A 10,397-nucleotide genomic window follows, 5' to 3' on the forward strand; every position below is an offset into this window, starting at 1 on the left:
CATGAGTATGTAAAGTCTGAACCACCACCCAACAGTTAGCATCCATGCCACTGAGTAAAGGGTCACACTAGATGGGCATCTCCCAGCTGATGGATTAAGAAATATTAAGTGCTGTTTGGGCTGGCCTTCACCACATAACTGACAGACTGGCATGCTCTGACCAACACTGATGGCTGTGTTCAAAGTCCTCACAAATGAGTCTGCCTGGTCAATGTTTGTCTATGAAATATTCTGTAACAGGCCAAACACTTCATGCAATGTGCTGGTAGATACTGAGATAGCTACTATCCTTGGAATGCAAAAAATAACTGACCAAAACCCAATTTAATCATGGTGTTTGAAGATATAGGCCTACTACCACGTAAAAATGACACTACTCTGTAAACCGCACATAAAGACATGTTTGTGACAAAATTCATTTTTTATTTACAGTGTATTATGTGAATAAAAAAGCCATCATCTTCCGAAAGAGGAACAAAAGGTCTGGGCACACATGTCTGTCCATCTGTACAAAGTTGATACAAATAGCATGGCTTGTGCAAGATTGCTCAAATATAACAAATGTTTAATTAACCAATAAAGGGGGCAACCTAAGAATTTATTTGGCTGGTGTGAAAACAAACGCAGTTCTTTGAACATCAAGAAGTTCAATTTTGAGAGCCCTTTTATGGATGTGATGCAAGACCATGTGTACCATATTTAAAAATGAATAATTTCAAAGGCCTGCAAAAAAATTATCAACAGCAAATTGCATCAACTGAGAACCTTACCACCTTTAATTTCATGTGACCAATCCATTTTAAAATCGGTGGCTCAGATCAGGCAAATTTACATTGTACATATCGCCATCTAGAGGACTAAGGGACTCACTAACATTCAGGCAGAGTTGCAACTCACAGGTCATACCGATATCTTTTTGATAATGGGCTGACAGCATTTAAAAATACTCTGTGCAGTCTATTAATGTTTCTTTATTACCGAGATTGATTGTGAATGTAAACTGATTAAACATAACATTCTCTCCTCACGGCACTCATCTTGATAGAAGTGTAAAAATAAACCTACAGTCCTATTCCGTCTTTAGAAAAGGACATTTTTCAGAAACTCTGAACTGCTTATGTCAATTCCTATAATAATCCATCATGTATAAAACAGTTCTCAAATAGATATTAAAAAAAGAAATGTACAGTGCATTTGGAAAGTATTCAGACTCCTTGACTTTTTCCAGTATTATGTTAAAGCAATATTCTAGAATGGATTAAATTTAAAACATTCCTTAATCAACACACAATAGCCCATAATGACAAGGCGAAAACAGTTTGAAAATTTTGCCAATTTATTAAATAAATAAATACCTTATTTACATGAGTATTCAGACCCTTTGCTATGAGACTCTAAATTGAGCTCAGGTGCATCCTGTTTCCATGTATAATCCTTGAGATGTTTTTACAACTAAATTGGAGTCCACCTGTGGTAAATTCAATTGATTGGACATGATTTGGAAAGGCACACACACACCTGTCTATATAAAAGGCCCCACAGTTGACACTGCATTTCAGAGTAAAAACCAAGCCATGAGGTCGAAGAAATTGTCCGTAGAGTACCGAGACAGGATTGTGTCGAGGAACACCAAAAAATGTCTGCAGGACTGAAGGTCCCCAAGAACACTGTGAAGTTAGGAACCGCCAAGACTTTTCCTAGAGCTGGCCAAGATCCCAATGGGAGTTCCTCTTTAGAGATGGGAGAATCTCCCAGAAGGAAAACCATCTCAGCAGACGGAAGCCACTCCTCAGTAAAAGGCACATGACTCTCAGACCATGAGAAACAAGATTCTCTGGTCTGATGAAGCCAAGGTTGAATTCTTTGGCCTGAATGCCAAGCGTCACATCTGGAGGAAACCTGGCACCATCCCTACGGTGAAGAATGGTTGTGGCAGCATCATGCTGTGGGGATGTTATTCAGCAGCAGGGACTGGTAGACTAGTCAGGATTGAGGGAAAGATGAATGGAGCAAAGTACAGAGAGATCCTTGATGAAAACCTGCTCCAAAGCACTCAGGACATCTAACTAGGGCAAAGGTTCAACTTCCAACAGGACAATGACCCTAAGCACACAGCCAAGACAGCGCAGGAGAGGCTTCGGGACAAGTCTCTGAATGTCCTTGAGTGGCCCAGCAAGAGCCCGGACTTGAACCCGATCTAACGTCTCTGGAGACCTGAAAATAGCTGTGCGTCGACGCTCCCCATCCAACCTGACAGACCTTGAGAGGATCTGCCGAGAAGAGTGGGAGAAACTCTCCAAATACAGTTCTGCCAAGCTTGTAGCGTCATACCCAAGAAGTCGAGGCTGTAATCACTGCCAAATGTGCTTCAAAGGGTCTGAATACTTATGTAAATGTGATTTCACCTTTTTATCTTTGCTAAAATCTCTAAACACCCGTTTTTGCTTTGTCATGATGGGTTTTAAGGTTTAGATTGATAAGAAAGAAAAAAAAAAATCACCCATTTTAGAATAAGACTAACGTATCAAAATGTGGAAAGTCAAGGGGTCTGAATACTTTCCGAATGCTCTGTATACGCATGTTTACAGTGAGCAAAAATACTATGTCCAACGATCGACTTCAAACCAATACTGAGACCGTATAGAAGGAAGTGGAGATCGTAATATGGAACTCACAGTGACCAACCATATAACGATTAGGCTGCGATGATACCAGTATCGCAATGTTTTTTTCCATGGCAAAAATGATAACACGGAGCAGGTCCTTTAGAAACCTCCTGTAATATTGTGCGCTGTAGCTTGGAAAATAAATACATGTGAATCTGGATGAGAACATAATGTTTGTTTCCAACATAAGGGCTAAGTTAAGTTACATCCACTTCGTGTTTGTTTCCCTGCACGATGCCCGACTATCATTTAGAGATAATATATCACGGCCATGGGACACCGATTTATGCCACAAGTTACTCTTACCTGACCAACTGACTTGGTCTGCCAAGAACTGCCTTTTTTTTTTTTTATATGACTTAATTTGTAAAACGCATCAAACATTCAGCTCCCGAAGGAGTGGTGTTTCTGTCTTCATGGAATGTACTACTCAAGTCTTTGGGAGAACGAGGAAGAAAACATAGTAGGTGTCCACGTAGAAAACATTGACAAAACTATAAAATCCCCAAAACAGTCTTATAAGTCAAATCAATCCGCTTCCAACGGGTCATGGTCCCTGATGTCTCCGCCCATACCCTGAGAGTCAGCCCTGCCTCCACCACATAGGCTCTTTCCCCATTCGGCTTCCCTGGATTCCTCGTGTCCTCTCCTCGCCTCAGACTCAAAATATATTGGAGAAGGTCCAAGAGGAAACAGCCTTGGATCTTCTCCAATGCATGAGAGAGGACGCAAGGAATAGAGGAAAGACAAATTGAGAAAGAGCCGTAGTGTAGGGAGAGGGTTAGATTAGTAAGGAGGGAGTGGGCTTCTTGCCTGGCCATGCCTCTTTGGCATACTTTTTCTTGCGGGGCTCGTTGAGGACCTCGGAGGGATAGGGGCCTGTGACTGGGACAGGGTTGAGGGTGACAGGTGGCTGGGGGGCGTCCGGGGCCAGGTTCACCTCTGGGGCTGGGTTTGGGAAGGGCAGAGGGAGACCGCCCAGGATAGTGGCGCCGCTCGGGGCCCCGGTGGGGTGACCCTCGTGGCTGGTGGGTGGCAGGTCCCCGTAAAGGCCGCCGCCGAAGGTGTAGTTGTGGATGCGCCTCGTGACAACGTCGTCCATACTAAGTGAGCCGTGCCTCTCCATTTTCTGTTTCTAGAGTGGAAATGACAAAAGACTGAGTAGCAACTCATCTGCAGGCTATGTATAGTGTATATTTCTGGGATATCATTGCAATTTTCTTAAATCATAGGCTTCCTTAAATCGCAATGAGATTGTACAAAAGGATCTTGACACCTCAGGCAATAGATGCACTTTAGTGGCTTACTATGGATATAACCCAGGCTTACCTTTATAGGGACGACAGCAGTCTGCACCATGTTCCTGAAGCGCCCCACTGAAGGGTCAATGTCCTCTGTAATGGTTCAAGAAGCACCGAGTTACCGCATGCATTACGAGTGAAGCAACAGGTTTAGACTGGCACACACACTTCATTATTTTCACCCAACCAAATCAAATCAACTTTTATTGGTCACATACACATGGTTAGCAGATGTTAATGCAAGTGTAGTGAAATGCTTGTGCTTCTAGTTCTGACAGTGCAGTAATATCTAACAAGTACACAACAACTACCTTATACACACACACACACACAATGTAAGGGGATGGAATAAGAATATATACAGTTGAAGTCGGAAGTTTACTTACACTTAGGTTGGAGTCATTAAAACTCGTTTTTCAACCACCACAAATTTCTTGTTAACAAACTATAGTCTTGGCAAGTCGGTTAGAACATCTATTTTGTGCATGACAAGTAATTTTTCCAACAATTGTTTACAGACAGATTATTTCACTTATAATTCACTGTATCACAATTCCAGTGGGTCAGAAGTTTACATACACTAAGTTGACTGTGCCTTTAAACAGCTTGGAAAACTCCAGAAAATGTCATGGCTTTAGAAGCTTCTGATAGGCTAATTGACATCATTTGACATCATTTGAGTCAAGTGGAGGTGTACCAGTGAATGTATTTCAAGGCCTACCTTCAAACTCAGTGCCTCTTTGCTTGACATCATGGGAAAATCAAATGAAATCATCCAAGACCTCAGAAAACAAATTGTAGACTTCCACAAGTCTGGTTCATCCTTGGGAGCAATTTCCAAATGCCTGAAGGTACCACGTTCATCTGTACAAACAATAGTACGCAAGTATAAATATCATGGGACCACGCAGCCGTCATACCGCTCAGGAAGGAGACGTGTTCTGTCTCCTAGAGATTAATGTAATTTGGTGCGAAAAGTGCCAATCAATCCCAGAACAGCAAAGGACCTTGCGAAGATGCTGGAGTAAACAGGTACAGAAGTATCTATATCCACCGTAAAACGAGTCCTAAATCGACATAACCTGAAAGGCCGCTCAGCAAGGAAGAAGCCACTGCTCCAAAACCGCCATAAAAAAGCCAGACTACAGTTTGCTACTGCACATGGGGACAAAGATCATACTCTTTGGAGAAATATCCTCTGGTCTGATGAAACAAAAATAGAACTGTTTGACTATAATGACCATCATTATGTTTGGAGGAAAAAGTGGGATGCTTGCAAGCCGAAGAACACCATCCCAACCGTGCAGCACGGGGGTGGCAGCATCATGTTGTGGGGGTGCTTTGCTGCAGGAGGGAGTGATGCACTTCACAAAATAGATGGCATCATGAGGTGGGAAAATTATGTGGATATATTGAAGCAACATCTCAAGACATTAGTCAGGAAGTTAAAGCTTGGTCACAAATGGGTCTTCCAAATGGACAATGACCCCAAGCATACTTCCAAAGTTGTGGCAAAATGGCTTAAGGACAACAAAGTCAATGTATTGGAGTGGCCATCACAAAGCCCTGACCTCAATCATATAGAATATTTGTGGGCAGAACTGAAAAAGCATATGCGAGCAAGGAGGCCTGCAAACCTGACTCAGTTACACCAGCTCTGTCAGGAGGAATGGGCCAAAATTCACCCAACTTATTGTGGGAATCTTGTGGAAGGCTACCCGAAAGGTTTGACCCAAGTTAAGCAATTTAAAGGCAATGCTACAGAATACTAATTGAGTGTATGTAAACTTCTGACCCACTGGGAACGTGATGAAAGAAATAAAAGCTGAAATAAATCATTATTATTCTGACATTTCACATTCTTAAAATAAAGTGGTGATCCTAACTGACCTAAAACAGGGAATTTTTACTAGGATTAAAAGTCAGGAATTGTGAAAAACTGAGTTTAAATTTATTTGGCTAAGGTGTATGTAAAATTCCGACTTCAACTGTACATATAAATACATGGATGCGCGATGGCTGTGCAGCATAGGCAAGATGCAATAGATGGTTTAAAATACAGTATATATATATGAGATGAGTAATGTAGGATATGTAAACGTTATTAAAGTGGCATTATTTAAAGTAACACCTTTATTAAATCCATTTATTTAAGTGGCCAGTGATTTGAGTCTGTATGTTGGCAGCAGCCTCTCTATGTTAGTGATGGCTGTTTAACAGTCTGATGGCCTCAGTTTATGTAAATACTTACAGTACCAGTCAAAAGTTGACACACCTACTCATTCCAGGGTTTTTCTTTATTTTTTACTATATTGTAGAATAATAGTGAATAAATCAAAACTATGAAATAACAAATGGAATTATGTAGTAAAAAAAAAGTGTTAAACAAATCAAAATACATTTTATATTTGAGATTCTTCAAAGTTGCCACCCTTTGCTTTGATGACAGCTTTGCACACTCCTGGCATTCTCTCAACCAGCTTCATGAGGTAGTCACCTTGAATGCATTTCAATTAACAGGTGTGACCTGTTAAAAGTTAATTTGTGGAATTTCTTTAATTCTTAATGCATTTGAGCCAATCAGTTGTGTTATGGCAAGGTAGGGGTGGTATACAGAAGATATGGCTATTTGGTAAAAGACCAAGTCCATATTATGGCAAGAACAACTCAAATACGCAAAGAGAAACGACAGGCCATTACTAAGACATGAGGGTCAGTCAATTCAGAAAATGTCAGGAACTTTGAAAGTGTCTTCAGATGCAGTCACAAAAACCATCAAGCGCTATGATGAAACTGGCTCTCATGAGGACCGCCACAGGAAAGGAAGACCCAGAGTTACCTCTTCTGCAGATGATAAGTTCTTTAGAGTTACCAGCCTCAGAAATTGCAGCCCAAATAAATGCTTCACAGATTTCAAGTAACCGACACATCTCAACATCAACTGTTCAGAGGAGACTGCATGAATCAGGCCTTCATGGTCCGATTGCTGCTAAGAACGCACTACTAAAGGACACCAATAATAATAAGAAGAGACTTGCTTGGGCCACAAAACACGAGCAATGGACATTAGACCGGTGGAAATCTGTCCTTTTGTCTGTAGTCCAAATTGGAGATGTTTGGTTCCAACCGCTGTCTTTGTGAGATGCAGAATAGGTGAACGGACGATCTCCACATGTGTGGGGGTGCTTTCCTGGTGACACTGTCAGTGATTTATTTAGAATTTGGCAGGGATACACCCTCTCATCTGGTTTGCGCTTAGTGGGAATATCATTTGTTATTCAACGGGACAATGACCCAATACACCTCCAGGCTGTGTAAGGGATATTTGACGAAGAAGGAGAGTGATAGAGTGCTGCATCAGATGACCTGGCCTCCACAATCACCCAACCTCAACCCAATTGAGATGGATTGGGATGAGTTGAACTGCAGAGTGAAGGAAAAGCAGCCAACAAGTTTTCAGCATATGTGGGAACTACTTCAAGACTGTTGGAAAAGCATTCCAGGTGAAGCTGGTTGAGAGAATGCCCTTGAATGAGTAGGTGTCCAAACTTTTGACTGGAACTGTAAATCAGGGCCCATGTTCACAAAGACTCTCAGAGTAAGAGTTAATCTAGGATCAGTATTTTCTTTTAAATCATAACATTTTAAAAAGTATCTTCGACACTGTGAAATTTGAAGACAGGCACAGAAACACTTTTCCTCAACTACAGATAAAGAACCAATACTTCAACAGCACTGGGGTACTGGTGCTAGGCCAATGGAGTTGAAGAGAGAGCTTACCCGGGTTGATGACCTCATCGTCCTCGTTGAAGGTGACTCTTGAGTTCCGCCTCTTCCTCTTAGGTCTCTGGATATCTAGGTTGCCCTCCTCGATGGTCAGGGTGGAAATGCGCTTGTTGTGCGCCGTGTTGAACTCCGTCAGGTTCTGTCACAGCCCAGACAGGGGACGGATGAATGTTTGGGAAAGGAGAAGTGAAACAAAGTCAACACTATACACACGGAATTGGAAACAGCGAGAGCTAAAAAACACTAAAGACACTGACAGAACAAAAGATAACTCAGGATGTCCCGCTTTACATAGTTTATCTATAGCTACTGTGGTAATAGTACACACCCTCCTTACCAGCATGTCCAGACAAATGCCCAAGTAGACAACTACAGAAGACACACAGACACACCTCTAGCTCGGTCTCCTCCTCTGGTAACCCTAAGAGACCCTTAGACCCCTCCTCGTCCTCTCCGGCCTTGCTGTCCCCCGTGGCGGCGTTGGTTCCTTGCTGGCTCTGAGGTTTCTCCCGGATGGTGTAGGCTCGCGTGGACGCCCCAAACGACATGGTGGAGTCTATGGGGACCTGCTGAGGCTTATTGGGCTCCAGGCGGATGTGTCCCAGGAAGGTACCATGCGCTGAGAACGTAATTTACAAACTTCAAGTCCACATATCATGTACAAATGTAATTTAGAAAAAGTAAGTGAAGTAAAGAGTAACAGTTGCACAGCCTTGATTCTAGTGCACTCCTCTAAGGCAATGCAACTGTTACATTTTGAGTACTTTTTACTAGCTGAGGTAAGAAACTATTTTACAGACTGATGAACACGACAGTTCACTTACTGCTGTTGTTATCGATAAGGAACACCCTCTTCAGGTGCTTGTGGTAGACCAGGGCAGCATGCACACGTGAACATGACTGGTGGTCGATGGTGAAATCACACATGTCCGGGTTCCTCCCGAATAAGTAGTACTTCTTCTCGTCAATGATCAGTTTCTTCAAGGATTCACCAACAACAGATTGGGCAATACATGTATTTTCTTATGTCACAACATCCTAGCCTGGTGGTCCCAGATATAATTCTGCTTTCTTGCCAACTCCACGTCACTCATTCTCACGCCAAGCTGTTTTTGCATGACAATTCCATAAGGAGTTGGCAAAAGATCCTAAACAGACACCCAGGCTAACAACACTGATAACATTGAATGAAATCCTTGCCAGCTGTAAGAAACAGTTTAAAGCCATGTGCCTCTGAGCCATAACTCAAGAGTGCACTCCTGAGCTTAAATATCAGGGCTGATGTTTCTGTGGCACCTTTCTTAAAACCCAACAGTCACGGAACTCAGGCACCAGGATGCACTGGGCTGAGGACAGTCGTGTCCGTATCTGGTGCATGCATGTATGATCAATTAGTTTATTTAGTTAAGTACACCATGACACCTAGCTACCTATATTGAAGTATACAGACTGAAGTAGACTATATTGTATATTGAAGTAGACAGTCTATACTATAGACATTTATAGGTAAACTACATCACGTGGGACTACATCCTATGGTTCTCTATCACAGCTTTTGATAGAGCTGGTACAGTTGGTTAGTACAGAAAGTAGTAAGTAAACCCATCAGCTCCGTAATGACTGATGTATTATGCAAGATATTAGCCATATTCTAAGGAACCATACAGAATATCTAGCCTTGTTAAGAGTACAGATAATACAGATAGGCAGTTCAAATTTTCGCCACAGAAGCCCTAAGCTCTTACCTCGACCATTTTGTCCCCTTTCATCACGTCCAAATGGAGTCCTGGAGGGGGCTTGCCTGCCCTGGAAACAACAAGGACCAAAAGCTAAGCACACCATTCTGTGAAATGAATCAGCTAGCTAGCATATGTTAGCTAATAAGACGTGGCTAAAAGGAATACATACGTTTCTAGCTACAAAATAAAAAAAGTAATGCTGTTTTGTGATTTTGCATGGACTTGATGTCTTTGTACAACGTAAATATACCGGTAAATGCATTTTCTCACCATGTTGGACAATCAAAAGATGGTAAGTTTATAGCAGTTGCATTAGTCGCCATCTTGCAGGATTCTCCATTCACAAACCCGCTGGGTAAAATGTTCCCTTGCACTGGGAATTGTAGTTTTGTGGGGTTAAACCCTTGACAGCCAAATCTTTCTGTCTCTGCCCAAATGGATGAAAAGAAAGTAAATCATTCCATTATCTACAATGATTTGATTCGACTCTAGAAAAAAAGGTTGCCTACTGAAATGTAATGGCAGTGGTTCATAACTATGAACTGTGAACACACACGCACTAACGCATACAGTGATTATGCTCATTATCGCTCATTCACTTGAATCAGATTGAATTGCTTCAAGAATAGTCAATAGTATAGACTGTTTTTTTATTGAAAAGCCACTGGGCAGAATAACATAGACTACTAGAGCACCATACTCCTTGTTTCATATTACATTTATAGACTGCAAATTGTAGGAAGTTGCGGTGTCACATTTCATTTTGGTGCATGTTGATGTAGCTTCCCATTTATCACAGACCATACACTTTTGCAGAATGTATTTTAATTATACCTTTTAACTGCTATGGAGTAGAGTATATAATGTTTATTATTCCTGAGGGGCTGCTTTACAGCTGATAGTGA

General features: G+C 41.8%; 1 protein-coding gene and 1 non-coding gene across 2 annotated transcripts; both read right to left on the bottom strand.

Moving 5' to 3' along the window:
- Positions 1-3,005: 3,005 nt before the first annotated feature.
- Positions 3,006-9,842, bottom strand: LOC120047550 (nuclear inhibitor of protein phosphatase 1-like). Its single transcript, XM_038993081.1, has 7 exons — positions 9,763-9,842; positions 9,499-9,559; positions 8,578-8,731; positions 8,146-8,372; positions 7,748-7,892; positions 3,996-4,060; positions 3,006-3,801 (listed from the first exon to the last, which is right to left on the bottom strand). The coding sequence occupies exons 1-7, from the start codon at positions 9,813-9,815 to the stop codon at positions 3,448-3,450; spliced, it is 1,059 nt and encodes a 352-aa protein (XP_038849009.1). The 5' UTR covers positions 9,816-9,842; the 3' UTR covers positions 3,006-3,447.
- LOC120048928 lies at positions 8,977-9,130 on the bottom strand. The gene has a single exon (XR_005477077.1).
- Positions 9,843-10,397: the final 555 nt, after the last annotated feature.

Source organism: Salvelinus namaycush, chromosome 5, assembly GCF_016432855.1.
Source record: "Salvelinus namaycush isolate Seneca chromosome 5, SaNama_1.0, whole genome shotgun sequence".
NCBI classification, from domain to species: Eukaryota; Metazoa; Chordata; class Actinopteri; order Salmoniformes; family Salmonidae; genus Salvelinus; species Salvelinus namaycush.